General features: G+C 46.0%; 1 protein-coding gene across 3 annotated transcripts in view; it reads left to right on the top strand.

Moving 5' to 3' along the window:
* Positions 1 to 24327, top strand: part of SHISA9 (shisa family member 9) — a 420204-nt gene that overhangs the window by 251953 nt on the left and 143924 nt on the right. For 2 of the 3 annotated variants that reach the window (XM_086691202.1, XM_086691201.1), the window contains exon 3: positions 1161 to 1316. In XM_086691202.1, coding sequence (XP_086547328.1) covers positions 1161 to 1316 — 156 coding nt within the window. Of the gene's footprint in view, positions 1 to 1160; positions 1317 to 9022; positions 9071 to 24327 lie in introns of all 3 variants that reach the window. The other variant, XM_086691200.1, reaches the window with a different exon arrangement.

The raw sequence follows: 24327 nt of genomic DNA, 5'->3' as shown, positions 1-24327 counted from the left end.
GAAGCCAAGAGCTGGACTTAACTGGCTGAGCCACCCTGGTGCCCCAGAGTTTAACTCGATTTTAAACACTTTTTTTTTAAGCTGCATGATATCCCATTATATGCATGTACAGATTGTGTATGTAATATGAATGTACAATAATTTAATAATTCCCATATGTGTTTTTTTTTGAGAAAGATAAGAGATAAAGTAGGGGAGAGGGGCAGAGGGAGAGAGAGGGAGGGAAGGAGAATCTTAAGCAGGGTCCATACTCTAAGCAGAGTCCAACTCAGGGCTCGATCCCATGACCCTTGGATCATGAGCTGAGCTGAAATCAAGAGTCACATGGCCCATCCAGGTGCCCCCAAGAATTCCTGTATTTTTAGGAGCTCATGTCGTTTGTGTGTGTGCATATATTTCACCTCATAGACAATGGTGCAGAGAACATCTCTGAACAAATATCCATGTATTCTGATGTCATTTCTGTAGGCTCATTCCCTAGAAGTGGTATTGTTTGGTCAAAATATGCACTCACTTTACATTCTAAGACACACTGTCATGTTCCTTTCCGCAAATATGGCAAATTGCGTGCCCACCATGAGTTGATGAGACCACACAACTTCCCACATCTTTACGACTATCGGTGTACCTCCCCCCTCTTACTCAATGTTTGCCAATCTCTTGGCGAAGGAACGGCTTCTCGTCATTGTTCTGACTTGCATTTCCTTGACTGTTACTGAAGTTAATCGTCTGTATATAGTTTATTTTTTAATGTTTCTTCATTTTTGAGCGAGAGCACGAGATTGGGGGAGGGGCAGACAGAGAGGGGGACAGAGAATCCGAAGTGGGCTCTGTGAGCCCGATGTGGGGCTCCAACTCACGAACCGTGAGAGCGTGACCTGAGCCAAAGTTGGACGTTCAACCAGCTGAACCACCCGGGCACCCCTATAGTTTTAATAACAGAAATAGCCCCTGCAATGGTAGGGACCTTAACACATCCATTTCAGGGGGAGATGAAAAGTTCTAGGCACACCCTTTCCCCTTAATTCACCCATCCCCTGCTGCTCTCGCTCTCGTGTCCCCAGGAGGGTGGGTGTTTGGGACCCTGCGAGGGTGGGTTGCTTTGCATGGGAGGAAGGTCCCGCCCCGTCTGTGACCACCCCCTGTTATCTTGCTTGCAGATGCTACGCAGATGAACAACGCGGTGCCCACCTCCCCTTTGCTCCAGCAGATGGGCCATCCGCATTCGTACCCCAGCCTGGGCCAGATCTCTAATCCCTACGAGCAGCAGCCGCCAGGCAAAGAGCTCAACAAATATGCCTCCCTGAAGGCGGTTGGTAAGTGCTGTTCTCTTTCTCCCCTGCTTTTCTGTACTTTTCTCTCCCCACCCCCCAACTGGTTTTTCTGCTCCTCTCTTTCGTTCTACTTCTCGTTTTCTTTTCCTTCTTCTCGTCTCCTGAACTCTGTGTCTCTGTCTGTCCATCTCTTCCTCTATCTCCCTCTCTGTCTCTCTCACACATATTCTTGATGTCTCTACCTGGGGCCCAGGTTACTGTGAAACAGTTGCTTTCCCTATGACTAGTCACATGGGGCAGGGTGGGGGGGTGGCGAGGGACACGTGTGGGGGCTGTTTCCCGGGACAGAGGGCGCCTGGAGGCTTATTTGGACCCACAGACACCTCAGCCCCTTCGTCATTCACCATCTGCCCTAGTGAATCCCCAGGATATAGAATCCAGGGCACCCGGTGTCCGAGTGTCTTGCCCTATAGGAGGTAGCATCCATCACCCCGCAGTCACCCCGTCTCTGTGAAGTCAGTAAGTGGAACGCTTCTGCTCTTCCGGATTGGGCACGCAGCCTGGAGCTTGGGCTAAGTTCTGATCAAGTTCTTATCGATTGCACGGGACATTTTATACATCCTGCCTCTCTTTCTCACAGCGGTCCAAAGAGGAGGGCACAATTATTATCCCAGTTTTCAGATCAGGAAACTAAGACTCAAGGAGTCTCCTTTACCTTGGTCCAAATCAAGCAGCCTGTGGATTTTTATTACTCCAGAGCCTATCCTCCCGCTGCTAGCTTCCCCTGGCCCTGCTCCTCCGTTAGTCCCTTTCCCCAGCTCACACATGAGGGAGCATCACATATGATGGTGTCCCGGGCTTCCGAACGAACCGTGTGGGCAGGAGTTCTATCGGATGGAAACAGCAGCCACAGCAAAGTCACACTTTGGGCAGATGGACTCACAGGCCACCTGCTTGCTTTTATTATCAGCTACTTGTCTTCATTCTTTCCCTTGCAACCACGCCCCTCATCAGAGATGGGATGGGAGGTGTTTGCTGATTGATTCCTGTGTCTGCTATCTTAATTCCATTACAAACGGACACCAGAAACCAAAGCCCAGACGCTGTGATGTGTCTGTGATGCTGGAGGTGACCATGGTCTCCAAACATCGGAGGCACAGAGCATCTTGGTGGCTCGGCAGAGGGCCAGGCACATACTAGGAACTCCGCAAGCGTTTGAATCACAAATATCTTTAGGAATTCATGTCTCCCCGTCTCCTAGGGCTTCCAGATGGAGTCCCTCAAAGATGGGCAGACCAGATTTCTAACCCCAAGGGCGCAGGCTGAGCAGACTGACACAGGCTTTTCCAAATCCCAAGCCCTGCAAGAACTCATATACCAGTTCCTGTGTTGCATGTTGAGTTTCTGCACCAAACTCAGCCCTTATACACACCCCATGACCACAGATTCCCCCCATTCCAGATCGCGTGTTTGCACAGCGTATGCATCCTGAGCATGTTTAAGTAGACTCAAATATTGGGAGGAAGAGCTGCAGGCTGTTGCCTAGGAGAGAAGGAGTCAGGGCATCTACACCAATGTAGCTGTGGAAGCCTTCATACACTGTGTGGTGCCCTGCCCCTCCCCGCCCCCTTCCTGAGCCTTGCCTTTAGGTGACAAATGGCATCTGCCAGTTCCATTTGATTCTTCTTTTGGCATTAAAAAAAAATCAACTCAGACATCCTTTTCCCTTTGAACTGGTTACATTCCCCTAAACAACTTATTTCTTCAGCTTAGGCCTGGTGTCTTGTCCCCCCTCCAAACCCAGTAGTTATTTGGGTGAATCATAGATGGATATTCCCACAATGCTCCTTGATTTTCCCCCCAGATTTGTACAGAGATCCTGCCCATAGCACATGTCTACAGTGCATTTAGAATTCCATTTCCAGTTTTGCCCTCCTTAAGTAACCCTTTCTTCCATAAAGAACTTCCATAAAGTTCTGTAGTGTTTACTGAATGAATGCGCTTGTCTTTGGCATGAGTCCAATCATAGCTCAGTTGTAAGGAAGCACCCCTAATCTTCTAGAAAACTCTGAAGGATCTTACATAAAGAACCCTCCTCCATCCTGGATATGGTTGATGTGCCCCTCTTCTTCTCTGTCCTTCCTCTCTGCTTGTTGTGGGAGTTCACAGACTTTACCTGAGTCGCCGATGGTCTTGTGACTCTCCAGGGAGGAGCAAATTAAAGGACTGCCTGACCCAGTGTGTTACCCACGTGTCCAGCATCTGCCTGCACAAATGACATGCAGATCCTGGGCTAAGTGCTCTTCGAAAGGTTCTTTATTAAGGCATAATTCACACCATGATGTGTGTGCGGATGATGAAATGCATTTCATTAGCAAAATCATTACCACCCAGGAGAGAAGTTGTTTAAAATTTTTTTTCCTTTGAGAGTTCTGCAGCCTTCGATAAGCAGATGCATTTTCTAAAAATTCCTGGTAAAGAAGGAAGGACTTGGACAGCCTTTAGGGTTAACTGCCAGGTTCAAAAATACCCCTGGAAAATAAATTTCTCTTGGTGGCTTTAATATCCAGAACATGGGGTAGTTTCATGCAGCCACTGAAACTCTCTGACCTCAGCTTCTTCATGTGAAAAATGAGGAATGAAAAGCGAGGAAATTTTAAAATAGAAAATGAAACAATTCTACACATTCTAGTTATTAGAATACTGTGGGCCATTAAATATGTCCCATCCATTCACTGCCAACTCCAGAGAGAAAAGAGGTAACTGTTGGTAATTTTATTTTATTTTATTTTATTTTATTTTATTTTATTTTATTTTATTTTATTTTATTATTTTATTTTACTTTATTTGCTTGTTGAAATCACACTCATTAATGTTAAAAAATTTTTTTAGTGTTTATTTATTTTTGAGAAAGAGAGAGAGTGTGAAAGGAGGAGGGGCAGAGAGAGAGGGAGACACAGAATCCAAAGCAGGCTCCAGGCTCTGAGCCGTCAGCACAGAGCCTGATGCAGGGCTTGAACCTGCAAACCATGAGATCATGAGCCAAAGACAGATGCTTGATTGACTGAGCCACCCAAGCACCCCAACACACTCATTGATGTTTAAAGAGAGCTCTTTTCTTTCTACAATTCAGGGATATAGCATGTGAGTACACAATGTTCTCTGTTCCCAAGGGGTTCACTGCCCAAGTGTCAGCAAAAGATTAGCACACATTAGGGAAATGTTAGCAGCTAAATTTCATCAGATTTTGTACAAGGAGGTATGATGGGGTTGGATTATCATTTGTTTCATTCATTCATTCATTCATTCATTCATTCATTCATTCATTTTAGACATTTAATCTGGTGTCCCTTGATTGTAGGTCCCATTGAAGCATGAACCAAGTCTGTCCCACTCATCAGTGCATCCCCAGCACCTAATACCATGCTGGGAACTTACAAGTGCTCCCAATAAGTTTTTGTAAATTTAGTGAATTAGAGCATATGGTGAGTACCACATCAAGTCAGGAGCATGAGATGATCAGCAACATGGTGGAACATGGCATGGCCTCTGCTGCTGGTCGGGACGGAGTTTAAGATCTCACTAGATGTTTTCAGGCTCTTTCTGAAATAACTTAACCTCCTCAGGTCTCAGTTTCCCCCCTCTGTAAAATGGAGATAATAACAATACGGAGCTGATGGTTTGTTGGGTAGATTCAGTGATACATTGCACAGAATGTGCTTAGCCTGACATACAGTCAACCTCAGTAATACTGGAACATATTAAAGTCTCCAGACCAGAGTTGTTTGTTGGCCATATTTTTCCTCAGATCTCCAAGATATACTGATGCCTTGATTAACATGCAGTGGCTCAGGTGTCATTTTGAGGGAGGGAGAGTTTATTCCGGTTTGATGGGAAAGACATACAAGGAAGCTAACTCACACTGAGGATCTGATAAAACAAACAAGCAAGCAAAACAGCAAATGACGTTTTTGAGCCATTCTAAGGACCAGCAGTCAGCCAAACCTGTTTACTGCCCCATATCTCCTGAATGACGAAGATCCAGACATATGGCTACTACAATCCATTAAAAAAAGATTCCTAGTCTCCTCCAACTGACTCTCCTTCCTAAGTTACAACTGCGGATTTAAACGTTGTAGTTACATCCTCCACCAAGACTGAAGACAAAAAGTGTGTCTTGTGGTAGATTGAGTCGAAATGTAACCTGAAGTCTCCGTTAAGCACACGAGTTCCCTGGCTTGAGCCGCCCGTTTGATGGGTAGTTACGATGTGAAGAGCCCACTTTATGGTTCTTCATAGGCAATGTTGACAGGACAGAGGTGTTTGGGAAAATGTCCAGAAGGCTTACCTGCTGGTTCAGAGGGGGGTGGTTCCTGCCTCCAGAGCTGGAAAAAGACCACACTTTCACGTAATTTCTGATGGACCTTGCATACAGAAAATTGACTACGCATTAGCATTTATCGCCTCTTGGCCCCATGTCCAGTTTTTTCCTCTAGGCACGTAAGACTTAAACTACTGACCACATTTATTTTATTTTATTATTTTATAATTTTATCTACTTATTTATTTATTTAATATAATTTATTGTCAAGTTGGCTAACATACAGTGTATACAGTGTGCTCTTGGTTGTGGGAGTAGATTCCCATGATTTATCGCTTACATACAACACCCCGTGCTCATCCCAACACGTGCCCTCCTCAATGCCCATCCTCCATTTTCCCCTCTCCCCCACTCCCCCACCCTCATCAACCTCAGTTTGTGCTCTGTATTTAAGAGTCTCATATGGTTTGTCTCCCTCCCTCTCTGTTTGTAACAATTTTTCCCCCTTCCCCTCTCCCATGGTCTTCTGTTAAGTTTCTCCAGTTCCACATATGAGTAATGAAGACATATGATATCTGTCTTTCTCTGCCTGACTTATGTCACTTAGCATAATACCCTCCAGTTCCATCCACATTGCTGCAGATGGCAGGATTTCATTCTTTCTCATTGACCTACATGACCCTTTAGATGCTTCATTGCAACCCTGGCTTCTCAGTGAGAGAAAGAGACAGGGCATACCAGCATTATTGATAAAGTGCCATGGTGCCTTCATTTTTACATTAAAATTTTATTAAGAAGATATCTTCTTTGTTGCTATTTGACAGACAAGGGGCTCTTGCCAGAATCCTGTTCCATTTTCCAATGGCACTGTTTAAAACCACAACTATGCACTTCAACATGTCAGGAATTTCCTCTTTCGTCTTGCTGTACGAGTCATGCGTGAGAAACCTACCTGATGCATGAGACTTCAGCCATGGATTGACCTCTACATGTTTAATTTTTTTTTTTTTTAAGTTATGGCAAGAAGAGGGCTAACATCATTGAAGTCTCAAAACACTATACCTGTGAGGGAGGTATTGTTCCCAATCTTTGGCAGATGAAATTAAGCAATTTTGGCAGGTGAAATTAAGCAATTTTCCCAGCGTCTTCCAGTAAATGGCAGAGGCAAGAATCACATTCAGGATTACCTGATTCAGAATCCTGTGTTCTTTCCATGACATGATTCCATCTTCAAGAGGGCAATTTCTGGCATCAGAAGGCTATAACCAGACCAAAAAAAAAAAAAAAAAAAAAAATGGGGGAGCACCTTCCCCTCTTTTTTGGAGGGAGGATTATTTATATTGAGTTATCTTTCTTTGTTTGAAGTTTAAAGTTTTCCCATGGTGCTGAGTATAATTGAGGTATAATATATTTAAGGTATACTGCAGATAAGGTAAAATTTACATGTAGTGAAATCTGCAGATCATAATTTTACAGTGGCATGATTGTTGAAAGACACATACTCTAGGATAACAAACATCCCAGTAAGGATAAGAAATACTTCATCACCCAGAAAGCTACCTCACGTTTGTTTCCTCTCACCGCCTTTGATTCATCCCCCTTTAATAAGCGTTGAAGTTTTTCCACCCAATAAATATTTATCTAATGTCAGGGGTAGTGGCACCAAGCATGTAGTGGGACCTTGTGTGTATATTTGGAAGCCTGTGTGCCACCTGACTAAGTGTCCTTATTTTCAGTGGATTTATGAAAGAGAACTTGTTACCACCTTGCCAGAGCTAAGCCCTGCCTTAGGTGGGGATAGGGGTGACCATGGCATGGTTCCTGTCTTCAAGTGATGAACTTGGCTTAGGGGTAATGACCTGTTTGGCGTCCGTGACTCAGTGACTCAGGCAGTCTTGTGTCCACCCACACAGGAAGATTTGGGGCCACATCACTATTTCCAGATGTCAGTGAACCTGGGCGGGTCTCACTTAATTTTAACTTCTTCACCCTCCTGTCCCTTCGTTTCCCCTCTGTTGTGAATAATGAGGGTGTTGAGTTCATATCGGCAGGGGGAATGTGGCAATCTGAGCATCCTTTGGCATGCCTACGAGGCCAACCAGAAATGTTTAAATGAGACCGGATCTGTGCTCTGTAATCTTTCACATCACGCAGAATGTTCCCTGCAACTCCTCTCAGCTGGCAGCCTGATGTCTGTCTGGAAATTGTGCAAAAATGCTGAGAACTTGGGCTTTTCAGGTAGATTCTTAAGAAAGGGGAGCCAGTGGCACACACTGATTGGTGAGGCCTCTGGCCAGTGGACAGAGGCTGCTGCACAGACACGTGAGCAGGTTTACCCCCCTTTGAGTAAAATCCAATCTTACAGAGAAAGTCTAACAAAGACAGGCTTAGAGTGTGGCCATTGCCCTTCTTAACATTCTTTACGCAAGAGGTTACCAGGGAGTTTTCTTAATAAAGTACCATCACCAGGGCTCATTCGGCACACCTGAAATGAAATTCAACTTAGAGAAACTGATTTCTAAACAAAATTCCAAGCATTATGTGATGCTTAAATAACAAACTTGAATCCTGTAGCATTTAGGGGAATTTCCCTCCCTTAGGAAAAGTGACTCACAGAGAAACTTAATTTGTTCGTTCGTTCATTCATTCATTCATTCATTCAACAGTATTTTTCTTTCTTTTTTCTTTTTTCTTTTAATGTTTTTATTTTTGAGAGGGGGAGGGTCAGGGGAGGGACAGAGAGAGAGAGGGAGACAGAGGATCCAAAGCAGGCTCCGTGCTGAGGGCAGAGAGCCCGATGTGGGGCTCGAACTCACAAACCCTGAGATCATGACCTGAACGAAAGTCAGACGCTTAACCGACTGAGCCACCCAGGCGCCCCATCAGTATTTTCATACACAGATTATGTGCATGGACAGTCCCTACCCGTTGGGGGCCTGCCACCCAGCCTGTAAAGTTGCAGTCACTGCAGAGCCTGGCCCAACTTTGGATTTCCCTCTAACTTTTTCAGGAGAGGGATTGCAGTAAAACAGGATCCAAATGTATCTTGTCAACAAAGTGTTGTCATTAGCAAAAGTGACCTCATGCAACTCACATTTCCCTTTCTTTCTTAGAGGGTTGAGATTTAGAGCCAGATTCACTGCCTGAGAAATCTCTCTCTCCCTGACGTAACTGAAAACATCTAGGCCTTTTTCAAGGGACTTCTTCTGACCCTCTGTTGGGTGTTATCTTGATGCTGCAGAAGGAAGTGCCTACAGAATCACATTTGCCCGTTTGGTCTCTCGCCCTGTTCCTGGGGCCCCTGAGGCCTGCCCTCCCCCCCCCCCGCCCTGCCTTGGAGGCTGCGGCTGGGGCCGGCAGCAGGTGAGGGCAGCGAACACGAGAAGCCGGCCAGCAGATCAGCATCTCTCGATTGTTATTTTTTTAGGAAGTTCTGATGGTGACTGGGCAGTGGCGACACTTAAGTCACCAAAAGGTACTGTACGGCTCTTTCTAGCTCTTTTGTCTAGGTCTTGTCACATTTGACATTAATCATTGAAAGCACAGAGTGTCCTGGTGTCTGTGTGTGACCCAGTGCCACACGTGTGTCCCCATTGAGTGGACCTGAAATCCATCTAAGTTCCAGCATGTAGGTGTTCGTGTGTGTGTGTGTGTGTGTGTGTGTGTGTGTGTGTGTGTGTGTGTGTGATGTATCTGTGCTCTGGGCTGTTGTTGAAGAATGTGCTACCCGCCCCCCTTCTCAGTATTCATTGCCTGAAGGAAAATGTCCCTATCAGACACCATCCAGGTAAGACATCCAGGAAATGTTTTATTTTTTTTCAGAAAGCAACCCAAGCAAACTAGCAAAACACAAGGTGAATTAATGCAGGAGGGGAGAAAACACACCTTGTGAGGCAGAGATAAACACAGTCAGGTTCTTGGCTCCAAGTCTTGGGGATGATTTAGCCTTTTTGCTCTGTTCAGCTTTCCTGAGGCGGTCTGGGGAGAATCAGGAGTCCTTCACGTGGAGTCTGTGAGTTTAACCAGCTGGGTGGCTGGACCAGGAGGTAGCTAGCATCTCCTCACTCCCTACCATGTGCCAGACAGGGTGCTGGCCCTTTGCATCATGTTGTCACTAAATTCCCTGATGACCCAGCCGTGCAGGCAGTGTCCTTCCCCGTTAGCGATGAGGACACGGGCGTCTGAGGGAGGGTGTCTCGCTTACGTCCACAGCTGCTAAGTGCTGGCATTGTAGTTTGGACCCACATCCGTCTGACTCACATGCCTAGGTTATTTCCCACCTGAGTGATGGGAGTAGCTCTTTTCAGAACAGACGAGAAACTGTTCTCTTCTGCTCTCACTCCATTTGCTTTGTTGGATTTGGCGGTGGGGAGGATGTCACTGACCCAAGGCGGTGGAGGCAGAACTGTTTAGTGACCTTGGACTGGGGAAATTAGAAGGCCTCACAGGGCTCTAGGCAGGATACTGGCAGTTCCATTTTTGCATTCTTGAACGATAGTTTTGGTTTTCAGGTGGAGCTGGGATTAGGGGCAAATGGCCTGGAGGTAGCCCCCCTGCCACTCCCCTCCTCCCCTGCTGCCCCGGGAGGCTTCTACGATTACCCAGGTGGGCGGTGGCCTGGGCCAGGTGCGTAGAGAACACAGAAGACAATGAAGTAGGAGACAAGGGACTGTAGAAGGTCATGAGTGTGTGCCTGTGAGCAGGAAGGAGGGAACAGTGGGCCCTCACTGGTTCTCACATTTCAGCTCCTTGAGCAGCATCAGCCTCCCCCAGAAGATTGTTAAAACCCAAATCCCTGGGCTCCATCCTAGAGCTTCTGATTCACTGGGCTTTCGGCTGGACCCGAGGAGTTACACTGCCACCAGGTTCCCAGGGGATGCTGCTGGCCTGGGGACCACACTTTGAAAACCACCACAGTAGAGAAATCTTGCTGGGAACTAGCACCCTCTGGTTAGGTCTCTAAAGATCTTTCTGTGGGCTGAGGGTTCTGATGAGGGGAGTTTAACTAGGTCTCAGTGGCTCAGAAACAACCTGAGCTCTGGGGAGAGCACGGAAGGGAAGGGGATGCACTGTATTCCCATATCCACAGAGAGAGCCTTAGACCCACGAGTCTGCTAAGGATCCCTTGACTACACAGTTGTTGCCTTTAGAGAGGCAGATTTTTGGGTCTTGCATTAGGTAATAACTGTTTACATGTCAACATCCATTTTTAGAAAGGCAAACAATTTGGAACATGACAGACCTACTAATTTGAGGCATAAACTTTTTTTTTTCTCTCCCGTGTGAAAAACAAAGCCATTATGATTCCCGTGACAGCATTTAGAGGCAGTCAGCACCCCTGTCTTTATATCAGCTTATTGTTGTCTGATGCATTTAGGAAATATTTCAGGATGGGTCAAAAGCAAGGGCTTGGAAGCTGTTTTTCCACCCAAACTGGGCTAATTTCACCTGTCCTGTTAAATGCATCTTTATTTATCCTGCCTTGTCTTGGGGGTGGGGGTGGGGGGGGAAGGGGTCTCAGAGTTGGCCAGGCCCAAGTTCCTCTAGAGTCACTGATCTTTCTCTAGTGTTCTCTACTCAGTCTCCAGACCCTGAGTCTACATGAGGAAAGGTGTCTCAGAGTTGGCCAGGGCCAAGTTCATCTAGCGTCACTGATCTTTCTCTAGTGTTCTCTATTCAGTCTCCAGACCCTGAGTCTACAGGAGGCATGATAACAAGGTTGGGGAGTTTGGATGGCCCCCACCTCCCACATTCCGCTCCCTTCTCAAAAGGGAGACACATGCAGGGTGTGATGGGTTTAGCACCAGACACTCCTGGGTTACAATCAGGCTCATCATTCAATACTCTTGTGACCCTCAGCAAGTCAGCCAACCCCTCTGAGTCCCTGTTTTCTTTTTTTTTTTTTTTTTTTTTTTTTTTTTTATTTTTGGGACAGAGAGAGACAGAGCATGAACGGGGGAGGGGCAGAGAGAGAGGGAGACACAGAATCGGAAACAGGCTCCAGGCTCTGAGCCATCAGCCCAGAGCCTGACGCGGGGCTCGAACTCCCGGACCGCGAGATCGTGACCTGGCTGAAGTCGGACGCTTAACCGACTGCGCCACCCAGGCGCCCCGAGTCCCTGTTTTCTGATCCGCACAACAGAGACCAGACTGTCACCCACTGCCTAGGTTGCTGTGAAGATAAGGTAACGCGTACAACACGTGGTGTGGTGCCTGACATACGGAAAGTGGTAACCGCATGAAGGCTATTACTGGCATCATTATGACTATTTCCAGGTGAACAAATTAAAGGCTCTGGAAAATCTCGTGGTAACAAAAACTGTCAGACTCTACCATGTCATTTCCCAAACACTTTTGATGTCTGGTCTCTCTCCTCTTCAGGAAACGCAGTTAACATCTTCACATACAGGGGCATGAATGTGGCTAGAAACCCGCTCTGGGAACGTAGGGCAGGAAGGAGCAGAGGAGTAGGAGGAGGGGTGCGCGCCATGTGGGGAGGTTGGTGAAGGAAGGGATAGCTGCCTAGAGGAAAAGACAAGGTCCCTAAAGATGCAAGTGTCCTGTTTCCACCTGCATGATCTATAATTCCCTTGGGAGGTGAACCATATCTGCCAGGATTGAACGTGGCAAACAGATCACACCGGTTCGCGCCATTCATTTTTCTCTGAGGTTTCTCATGCACACCACCCCCTAGTGGTCCCTGCTGTTACTCCACCCGTGTCCAGCCCTGGGAACTCCTGGCATAATTGTTGACAGTGGACCTGGGAAGACACTACCCCCTCAAGCCCAGTGGACTTTCCTTATCAGCACAAAGCCATGTCTTTTGAAACCTGGTTATTTGCAAAATGAATGTTTGAACCTGACCTATCCCTTAGTCCAGTGCTACATTGGAGCACTGAACTTGGGGAAAATGCCAGCATGGTGCTGTGTACTGTGATATAGTCACTCTGGCTCTGATCAGAAGCAGACCATATGCTTTTGCACAAGCCACTCACATGCTCTGAACACCCATTTCTACCATTTCCAAAGCAGAGGCAATGAAAATCCACACACTGTCGTGTTTGGGCGGGGGGGCGGGAATGTTATGAGATAATACAGGTAATACACAGCAATGGTGACAATGAAGAAAATGCACCTGATTCAACCTTTCTGCTTTTATGTATGAGGGAACCAAGTCCCCTGAGATAAATGAGGTTGCCCGAAGTCACACGGGAAAATTCTATCATACCCAGGACACGGACCCCGTCTTCAAAGAATGGCTTAAAACCTGGACTCAGAATCAGTGGAGATGCTTGTTACAAATGAAAATCCTTTGGACACATTGCAAAGAAGCTGGAACCACTGGATGTGGGACCTCAACATCTTTTCATCATGTTTCTTTTTTTTTTTTTTTTTTTTTTTTTCATTTTGTAACTGCACCTTCTGGATAATTCTCTATATACTAAAGTGTGGACCTACCTTTCCCAAGACCCAATCCCTAGACGCAGTTTGCCCTACAACACCAATTCCACATGCCAGCATTCTTCCAAACATGAGTATTTTTGGTGTTTGCTGAAATAAAACTGTTTTCTTAATTGAGGGTTTGAGCTGGAGCCCCAGCTGGAAAGTAGGAACATTAGAGGTGACAGTCTTGGATTTGGTGTCCTGCCCTGACACTCATCAGCTGTGGCACAGAAATTTGGTGGCCTAATTACTCAGTATCTCTGGGCCTTAGTTCCCATTGTCACATGGAAAAGATGATATTGCCTTTTCGTCCATCTTTAAGAGGGTTTAAGTGAGATAGTGTCAGTGAAATGGCTGAGAGCGTGTCCAGCACAGAGTAGGTGCTCAGTAAATTCCAGTTCTTTCTTTTTTTTGAAGAATATTGATGCAGCTCAATAAATATTCATCCAAGAGATGCTACAGAAGGCACAAAGCAGTAGAAAACATGTAATTTGGGTTGCAGTTCTGTCAGGGTGCGCACATCTTGGGTAAGGACCCACGGAAAGGCAACCTTAGAACATTACTTCATGAAATGCAGCCTTTTGCAATTTTCTGATTTGGGTTATTGGTTTGCTGGTGAGCTGGAGGATGCAGAGCAGGTGGAGGATAGGGAGGGGATTTTTTTTTTAATAAAAATCAAATCCCACCAGTTCCTAAGTATGGCCTCTTTTAAAAGCACACAGTGAGCCCTGGAGTTTTGATGAGCTTTCCTGGGAACCCATAGGGCATGGGGGAAATTCTCTGCTTTGCAGAAAAGGCCGCTGTGGTAAGATTGCAGTAAACATTTTATGCTAGTTTGAGAATATGCCCCTCAGAGGCTAAGCCAGCTAGATCTTATTCATTCCAAACTTCGCTGGCATCTTGCATGGTACCCACGGCAGGTAACAGACACTCAGTATGCGTTTTATTAACAAATTATTAAGTGAAGTGAGGCATAGCATTTGCAGGGAATCCTGCAGTCTTTTCTGAAGAGGTGCTGGGACATGGATAAATTAAGCACATGGAAGTCCAGGAGACCTGTGTTCCAGATCCATTGCTGCTTCCACCTAGTTTGGTATCCTTGAGCCCTTCAGTTTCTCTCCTATAGAATGGAAGGTTGGGGGTCATTGATCTCTTTAGCCCTTCTGTCTGTGTAACCACAGATCCCAGGCTTTGCTCTCATTGGCTTGCCTTGTCACGTGCCCACCTCTGAACAAATTGCTATAGTAAGGGCAATGAAATGGGTTGATTGTAGTCACTGGGGAGTAGCTGGGGGTGGAAGAGTGGAGAGGTATGTCATCTAAACCATGTGGATCAACAGTAGGAGACATGTGGATTCCCCACCTGAAAAGAGCCACCTAGGGGGCTCTTCCTAGAAGTAGGATGAGTAAATGATTGCTATTTGTATCAGTAGTCTTGCCATAATAATGCTGCATAACAAGTGGCCCCAAACCTTGTGGTTTAACATTTATTTAGCAGCATTTACTGAGACTAGGTGTCTGTGTACCAGTGACTTATATTGACGTGGGAGTTTCTCCACAGCTCAGCTGAGTTGACCCATCTACCTGGGAGGTGGCTGGATGTTGGCTGATCTAGGCTGGTTTTAGCTGGAGTGACTGGGGTGACTTGGCTCTGCTGTAGGTGTCTCATCCTCAGAGAGGGTAGCCTAGACATCTCATCACGATGACATAGATGCAAAAGAGAAACACAAAGAACTTTATCAAACTTCTGTTATGTCATGTCTTCTACCATTCATTAATCACATGGAAGAAATCCGAATCCGCTGGTGGGAAAAAAAGATCTTCCTCTTTTGGGGTGAGTTTCAAAGTCACATAAAAAGAGCCTGGATACAGGGAAGGGTGAGGAATTGAAGCCATTCATGCGTCAATTTAACATAGGATCCCAAACCTTACGATTATCTTTGAGATGGCCCTTTGCCTATAGCATTTTGGAAGGAGGTGCATTGTATTAAGGATAATAACCTGTATTTGTTTCATTAAGAAAAAAAAACTTGGGGCTTCTGGGTGGCTCAGTCGGTTGAGCATCCGACTTCGGCTCCAGTCATGATCTCACGCTTCATGATTTCGAGCCCCTTGTCGGGCTTTGTGCTGACAGCTCAGGGCCTGGAGCCTGCTTCTGATTCTGCGTCTCCCTCTGTCTCTGCCCCTCCCCAGCTCATGCTCTGTCTCTCTCTCAAAAATATATAAAGATTAAAAAAATTAAAAAAAAAACCCAGTTGCATAAAATTTCACCAGAGGGGAGGTTGATCACAAGATAAACCACACAAAGGAATTTCTGAAAAGAAGTATCTCCATCTCTGGAGCAGCAGTGTGAGATGCATGGAAGGGTGATGAATGAATGAATGCAGTTTCCATCCAGGACCATTCTGTGCAGGGGGCTCTGTGGGCAGCCATGGCTGGACCCCATCTTTATTCAACAGCCTTTCAGAAAGAGGTGACTGCATAGCAGGCCTGCCTAAGGACAAGACAAAAGACCTGTAGGGTTCGAGGCCTGGAGTTCACAACAGAGGGGCTCATGGCATAGCTTGGACACCTTTGGTGCACAGCCCAAGCCAGGCGCTGTTTCAGAATCCTCTCCAGCAAAGGCAGTGGGAGCCCTCAGGGTTAAGACCAAAAAAAAAAAAAAAAAAAAAAAAAGTCTAGGCTCCTGGACTCCCCTTGACAATTTTCTTTCTTAGAGAGACACAGGACTTCAAGAAAGCTGGGAGCCCTGAGCTTTATTAGGACCTGGTTCAAATGCGACTTTTCTTCCTTGTGCCTCTTCAGCAAGGCCCAGAACCAGGTGAAACAGGGCTAATTCACCATAAAGACAGTCCTTCTCATCTCCTCCCTGGCCCTCTCCTGTCTGAGATGCTAGGCTTTTTTCCTGCCTTTCTTGTTTCTGCCTGCTGAGACAGTTTCAGGAACCTGCACAGATTTATAGAATGCATTTTAAAAGAAGAGAGAAATACCTGGGTATTTTTTAAACATGAACTGTCCCCGCTTTTGCTTTTTAATTTAGCTTGTGAGGGAGGAAAAAGAAGCAGAGACCCAGAAAATATTCCTGTATAAGTAAAAAGCAAATACTGTCCTACTGAGCCAAAGGTCCCTACAGATACAGTGGCTTGAGGGAAAGAAGTATATCTTTGTTATAGTCCCGAGGGAGGGTGGTTGGTGGGGCAGCTTGACTCCAAACTGTCCCACGGGGACCCAGGTTCCTCCAACACTGTTTCTCTACCACCCTCTACCGGATTGTCCTCGGCTGCATTGTTGTAGCTGGTGGCTGTCATAGGCTATGAGAAGGCGGAAGAGAGGACACCCAGGGGAAATGATTTTCTTGCAAGCAAGTAAGGTGAAGTGGAAAATTGGGTGCATCCCTTTTGCTAACCTCATGTGGGCAAGAGATGAACTACATGGCCAAATTGAGCTTCCGAGAAGGGTGAGGAAATGTAGCTCAGGGCTGGGTGGCCACGTGCCCAAGAGAAAAGGGTAGAAAGAGACCCGAGAGACAAATGACCACGTGCTACACTTCCCAGGAGATGTGCATTTAAGGAGGCCTGCCTTCTGCCATGTGTAATGGTTTGTGCTTTAACCTGCCTTGTCTCCTTTATTCCTGTACTGCACCCTTCAAAGTCAGTCTTAGTATCCCCATGTGAGTTTCTTTTCCTTTCGAACAATGACAGCAACAGCAGCTACTGTGTGTTGAATACCTACTTACGAGGCAAGGACATTGCTATTGTATATGATTCCCTTTGGTACCCTCACACTCCTGCCACGTAACCCTGGTTGTTTTATTTTCAATTTTGTTGGTAACCTTAAGAGAGATCAGGTTATTTGCTCAACGTCTCCAGCTTATAAGTGGAAAACCTGGGATTTGAACCCAGATCCATCTTCTTTCAAAGGGTAGGCTCTTTCCGCCATATTGTAAGGAAGAATTTACGGTCACAAAAAGTCAGGTGGGAGTTCTTCCAGACATCGTTAGATTCTTCCAGACCTGATGCACTGCATCCTTCAAGGTGTAGCCTCATTAATACTTCTTTCTTTTGCTCATTAATCCTTCTAATTCCTGAAATTCAATGCTGAAGCCTTGCCTTTTGAGTCTCAGGCTCTGCTATGGCTGTCAAGAGCCCGGTGTAGGATTCAAAACCAACACTTTGGCTCTCTGTCATCATTGAAATTGATTGCTGCTCTCTGGGTGACGGGGAGGGGATGCTAGAACCACAAGAAAAGGAAATATTGGGTAATATCTGAAAATATCCCACTACATTGAGGGAGTCAGCATGATGTAGCGTGAAGAGCCCAGGCAAGCACATCTGCCTCATTGGCTTGGGATGGGGTGGGAGCCAGATACATGACATAATATGGAGAGTGCCTGGCCCTGAGTGATGAGGAAGAAACTTCCATCTTCTCTCAGTTCTGTGAGAAGTGAATGGTTCTTTCCAGCCCAGCTCTGGGATAGCTGGTCTGCTTTTGGTCAGTGCCCCTCAGAAATGCACAAGACCTGTGCACTAGCCAATTTGAATGCTGGAAGAGTCACAACCTGGCAGGGAGAGTGTCATGTCACCCCCAGCTCCCTCCTCACCTCAAAGAAGAAGATAAACATAGTTTGCCTTAAGAGGGAATTTGGGGCTTTGTTAAACTTTCCATGGTGACATGGGAATATGTCTTACTTGAGAATATGATAACTTACCTGTACACCCCCACCCCTGATGTCTGGAGAGGGGGAATTGAGAAAAGTGATTTTTCTGCATAATTCTCATTCTGCCCTCCATTTTCTTTAGTTTAGGGGGATGTTTTCCCACAGATAAAACCTTCAAAAGGAAACAAGACTATTCTCCATAAGGCAGGCAGCCTAACCAGGGAAGTGGTGAGTGCTGTAGCCACAAATTCACAAATTCCAGGATACCTGGTATTCGGCCAGGTGTCCTGGGTTCAAATCCCAGTACCGTCGCTTGGACAAGTTGCCAAAGCTCTGTAGCCTCAGTTTCCCCATTTATAAAATGGGACTGATGATGGCACCTACCTTAGTACTGTATTGAGAGTATTACACGGGTTAACAAATTCCCTAGCCAAGTATCTAGAACAGAGCACACACTTAATAAAGATGAGCTTTTACTCAGTTTACCACTGGGGGAGCTGGGAGGGAGGCCAGATTTCTGCTCTAGCGAAGCAGTCTCTAACCAGCCCATGCCTCCTTCACCCACCTTCATCTTGCTTCCTTGAACGAACTGCTCCTCTGCAGTCATGCCTCTGCAAGACTATGGCCAGGGATATGGAGCTGGGCAGCACCAGGTTCTCCGGCCCCAGAAATAAAGGAACTTAACCACTGCTTATTCCTTAAGTTTCTGTAAAGCACAGGGCACAGGTCAGTCTTCCATGATGTGGACTATGTATTAGCGTTCTCCAGAGAAATTGAACTACAGACACACAGATACATCCTATTATTTATATATATTCCTATATATCACACATGAATAATATATATATATATATATATATATATATATATATATATATATATATATATTATCAGTTTGATTGAGGCAATTCCCCATAATAAATCTCATATATATGTATGTATCTATATGAATATTATAAATATTCATATATATGAAAAATAGGATATCTATATATATGAAAGGAGATTTATTATGGGGTGTCGGTTCATGTGATTATGGAGGCTGAGAAGTCCCATGATCTATTGTCTGCAAGCTAGAAACTCAGGAAAGCCAGTGGGGTGATTTCAGTCCAAGTCCGAAGGCTTGAAAACCCGGGGAGCCTATGGGGTAACTCCCAGTCCAGGAGCAGAAAAGCAATGCCAGGCAGTCAGGAAGGACATGGATCTTCCCTTCCTCTGATTTTTGTTGTATTTCATCCCCAAACACATTAGGTAATTCCCACCTACATTGGGGAGGGCAATCTACTTTACTGAGTACATCCGGAAATACCTTCATAGGCACACCCAGAAATAAAAATTAATCCAGACACCTGTGGACCCATCCTAGTTGATGCATAAAATTAACCACGACACAGTAGATGGTCTGAACAGGAGACATTCTGCCCATTTCTAATATTCTAGAGAATGTTGTTGGTATGTGAACTATTTCCAGCGCTTCCTTGCCTTCATCAGATGAATCATTGTACCCCTACTATATGCCAGGCACTGGGCTAGGTGTTGGAGATACAGTAGTGAGCAGAGCTGATAATGGCCTCTACCCTAATTGGAGCTTATATTCTAGCCAAGGTAGACAGACAATACCCAAGTAACTAAGAAAGATAACTTGACAAAATGACACAGAGTTAAGAATATACAAGATGGGGAGAAGTGACAAGGGCAACTGGGGGTGGAGAGGGGTCTCTTTTGGCTGGGTCATCAAGAGGAATTTTAGGAGGAAGTGGCCTTTGATCAGAGAACCAAATGACAAGAGGGATGCAGATACGCAACCAAGAAGAAGAGCCTTTGGGCAGCTAGGACACAATTCAGTGGCTCTGACGTGTGGAAAAGCTTGGTGTGCTCAGAAACAGAAAGGACTCCTGTGCGAACTGGGTTGAAGAGTATCCCTCCAAATCTGTACCACTCAGAAATTAGAATGTTCCCCCACCCTGGGAAATAGGGGCTTTGCAGATGTAATAAGTGAAGGTGAGGTCATACTGGATTCAAGTGGATCCTAATGCGTTGACTGATGTCCTTATAAGAAGAGGGAAATTTGGACACATGGACCCACACACAGGGGATGGCCAGGTGGAGTTTGAGGCACAGATTGGAATGAGGCAAAAGGCAAGGAACACCAAGGATTGTGGCGACTATCTGAGGCTAGAAGAGGTGAGGAAGGATCCTCCCCTAGAGCCTGCAGAGGGAATATGGCCCTGCTGAGACTTTTTTCAGACTTCTGGAATCTGTGAAAGAATACATTTCTGTTGTTTTAAGCCACCCAATTTGTGGTAATTTGTTATGGCAGCCCTGGAAAATGAATACACTTTGTGACGGGTTCATAGTAAGTGTGGAAGAGACAAGGGTGGACAAGTAGCCAGAGATCAGGTCACGCAGACCTTGGGGCCACTGCAAATAACTTGGATTTTATTCTTAAGTGTAATGGGAAGGTTTATCACTTGCTTTCAGCCTATTCTTGGACCAAAGACCGGGGCCAGTGAGGAATAGCAAAAGCTTAGGTTGGTTGGGGCATTGCTTACCAGGTTAAATTCATCACCTGAGACCCAAGAATATTACCGAGTGGTCATGAGCTGTAGGAAGCTCTCCTTAAGACATCTTTGGCTCTGGGAAAGAAGGTAGGTGGGAGGCCACATGTTGAGACCCCCAGATGTGCGGCATGTTGTGGGAACTGGTTCTTACTTTGACTCTCTCCATCCCCACGGAAGTGAGGCTCTATCCCACCCTGCACCTGTACAAGTGTCTGCTGCTAATTAAGGGAGAGACAGATGAAGGAAGGTACAGTTTAATATTACAGCCTTGGTTCCTTCAAGGCAATGAGGCTTATTGGAAGGAAAGCACCTTTTTCATTCTTTCTTCCTCTTTTTAAATGAAGAAAAATCAAACTAGAGAGGGCCAATGTTGTTGAAAGGCTCACACATCTTGTTCTTGGTTGGCTTGTCAGCCATCTGCCCATGAGGTATCGGGGCTGATTAGGTTAATGCATTTATTAATGGGGCTTTCAAGGCTGTTCAATGAATCTGTTATTTCTTTCACAAGAGGAGTTTTGATAGACTGACAGGGACCATACGGCACAAAGCCAGGAGAGGCCAGGTAGGCATTTCTTCCCCCTCCGGAGCCAAGTTAGAGCAGACCAAAAGCACTGGAAAGAAAGCGTCATGAAAATTGCATTTCCTGGTTATGGGAACAGTTCATCCACCACCATCCACATTCTTGTTATTGAAATACTCTTGAAAATCGCTGTTTGAGGAACAGTGTCAGGCCCCAGGCAACAAATCTGTGCCATCTCTGTACTTCTCTCAAACACCTCAGAGTCTAGTGGAGGGAAGATGGTCAGACAAATCAATAGCTGTGAATGATACAGTGTTGCCTGCAAGACGTTAGATGGTCTGGTGAGCCCCTGCCTTCTTCACTCTACCAAATTAGGCATCCTGTCTGTTTCTTGAAGCTGCCACACTCCTTCCCACCTCAGGGCTTTTGCAAATGCTGTTCTGTATCAGTTATATACTGCTGCCTAACAAAGTATCCCAAAGGACAGTGGCTTCATATAGCCACCACTTATCGGACTCGTAATTCTGGGTCAGCTGGCATTTCTTCTGGTTTGGGCTGGAGTGGCTGTTCTCAGCCAGTTTTACTCGGTATCTGGAGTCCGCTGGCAGGTGGGCTGATGGCTGTGTGGTCTAGGATGGCCTCACTCAGTATCTGGCAGTTAGCAGGCTGTGGTTTGGGCTTCCTTCTGCACATGGAGGCAGGAATCCAAAGCCTGATAGCAGAAACTGTAGAACTCTTAAAAAAGCCCCAGTTCAGCACATGAGTGACATCACTGGTCATGCTACTGGTCAAAGCCAGCCATACGGGCAGGCCAGCTTCAAAGGATGGGGAAAGACATTGCACCTCTTGATGGAACCACAAAGTACTGTGGCCGTGTTTGCTATAAGAACCACATGTGCCCTGGCCTGGAATTCTGCTTCTGCTACTCTTTACCTCCAGCTGGCAGCTAAAGGCACGTCCCCGAGGTGGCCTTCCCTCATCATCCCAAATAGATCAAGTCCCCTTCTTAGGCCACTTCATAGGGCAAACGAGGCCAACACACAGGGTAGGTGGAGGGAAGTGAAGGGGGAAGGAAGAAAGGAAAGAAGGATGGTTGGTTTGGATCAATGCCCCCTTTGTACTTAGCAAGTTGCCTGGCACAGAGTGAGTGCTCAATAAATGTCTGTTGGATTTAATCCAGTTCTTTCATAAGCCAGGAGACAGATGAAATATATGTATTGAATAGTTCCTGCATTCCAGAACTATGCTATGTAGCTTATAGATCACATATAATTTATTCCTCATAACAAACCTGATTTATCCCCATTTCACACAAAAGGAAATAAAGCTGTAAGAGGTTAAGTAACATTCCTGAGATCTCCTAAACACAGGTCTGTCTGATTCCAGAACCCCCAGATTCGTCTGCCCACCCCCCCTCTTTCCCCAAGTACCAAATACTTTCTGTGGTCAGGGGCTCCCCAGTGCCAGGCTCACCAAGAGACCAAGTCAGGGTTGATTATGGAGAAGGTTGTAGATTCTCCATGTGGGACTCCATGACTCCTCTTAATGGAGGACTCTCCCCATCCCTGCACTGATCTGGCAAGAGTTGAATGTCTCTGTGACTTCTTCTCTTTAGAACTTTTTGAGAAAACATCACCTATCCCAGCCGTCAGGACACTTAGTGCATAATCAATTTTCTTGGTTTGTCAGACATGGGAAACCTTGAATACATTCCCTTCTCTGAGCAGAACTTAGACTACTCCATTGTGTGGAAAGAGGAACTAGGGAATGAACGATTCCAAATCATGACTGGGGACATAATGAGGGTGAGCGAGACTTTCATAAGAGACTCCTGGGAGGAATGGGGGAAGGAAGCTTCCACTCCCACGACTGCCCTGATATTCTATGTGCATTCATGATATTTTGCTCCTACATCGACTCACTGAATATTGATTGGGTACCTAATATCTGCCAGGAGGTAGGCTGGACAGTGCTTATGAAGTATTGGGAATCTGACCTGGACTTGTCCTCTTGGAACTGCAGTGGGAGAGAGAAATAGTAATGAATGAAGTACATTAACAAGGGCAGAATGGTAACTATGATGCACGCCATGGAGAAGAGCCTATCATGGTGGGATCTGACCTTGTTAGACATCCTAGAAGGGAAGGTGGTGGGAGGCGGCTGGAGAGAACAGGAGTGAGGTCAGAGGCCACTTCCCTTGAGTTCTCTAGGAAAAGCTATGTGCCAGCACTGTGCTAGACCCCAGAGCTGTGCCTGTGGTTTCATCTCTGGCTGCACCTTTAGAATCACCTGGGTGGAGGGGCCTTAAAAAAAAAAATCTGTGTCTGGGCCAGACCTGCCCAGAGATTCTAATCGAATGGTTTGGGGGAGCGATCCAGGGATCTGAATGCTTGAAAAGCTCTTCCCTGTGATTTGCATGTACTGCCAGGATTGAGAGCCCCACAGATGCACAGATAAAGTCCCTGCCTTCAAAGCTCCAACATCTGGTTCCCAGACCAGACCTTATTATAAATATTCATAATACTGAATAGTTCTTCATAGCACTTACCATATGTATACTTTTATGCAATTTCTGAGATTATTTAGTCATTATCTGTCTCTGCCTACTAGATGCCCAGCTCATGAGGCCAGGGACCACATCTGTTTCTGATTCCTCCTTAGCTTTCCACTGCCTAGCACATGGCCCATGCCACTGTGTTGAATGGCTGCATGAGCAAATTGCTTGAGGAGGTTTTGGTAGATGAGGGACATGGTCACTTTGGCATTTTAGAATTAGGCCTCTGGCTTCAGTGTGGAGAATGGACTGGGTGGAGGCACGACACTCAAGGAAGGGAGGCCAGTTTGGTGGCTGAAGTGGAACAATGTTCACAGTTGGGGGTCAGGTGGACCGTGTTACAAGAGAAGCATTTGCATGTGTAGCTGGAAGGACTTGGTGATTTATCAGTGGTAATAGAGGAGAGGAGGAGAGTGGAAGTCAGTGAATGCTACCGTGCTTCTGGCTTGAGTGACAAGCCAGTTGGCGTCCCCATTGGAGAGATAAGGAAGAGCCTGAAGAAGAACAGTACTTGTAATGATGATGTGTTCAGGTTTGGGCACTTGGAGTGGGAGATACCTGTGAATCTGTCCTAGAGGTACCTGGATACATGTTCCCCAACTAAGTCCAAGGGGGAATATCAGAGCATCCTTCTGTTGAAACTTTATGGCATTGGAAACCTAGCACTTTCTTCTGGAAGGCAGAAAGATAGAGATCTAACACTGACTTGAGTTTAACTCTTGCCACTTCAATGCCTGGTATGGTGAGAATGTATATTCTTATCTTTAGTAGCAGATTCCTTTTGACAGTGACATTCCATATCTTCAGACACCTCTAGAATTTATGGGAAAGGGGGACTTTCTCTTGAAAGACCACATTAGCCAGGAGTACTTACATTAACGAGGACAGAAACCCAACATAAACTGTATTAAGCCTGAAAGGTTAACATGTGGCTGCCTGGGGTACTGTGTTGAGTCTGAGTGGAGGCCAGGCTGCCAGGACAGCACAAGTGTGATCCA

This window comes from Puma concolor, chromosome E3 (assembly GCF_028749965.1).
Source record: "Puma concolor isolate L17-30 chromosome E3, mPumCon1.1.hap2, whole genome shotgun sequence".
Classification (NCBI taxonomy): domain Eukaryota; kingdom Metazoa; phylum Chordata; class Mammalia; order Carnivora; family Felidae; genus Puma; species Puma concolor.
The sequence above is the reverse complement of the archived record's forward strand: the minus strand, read 5'-3'. Positions and strand labels throughout refer to the sequence as shown.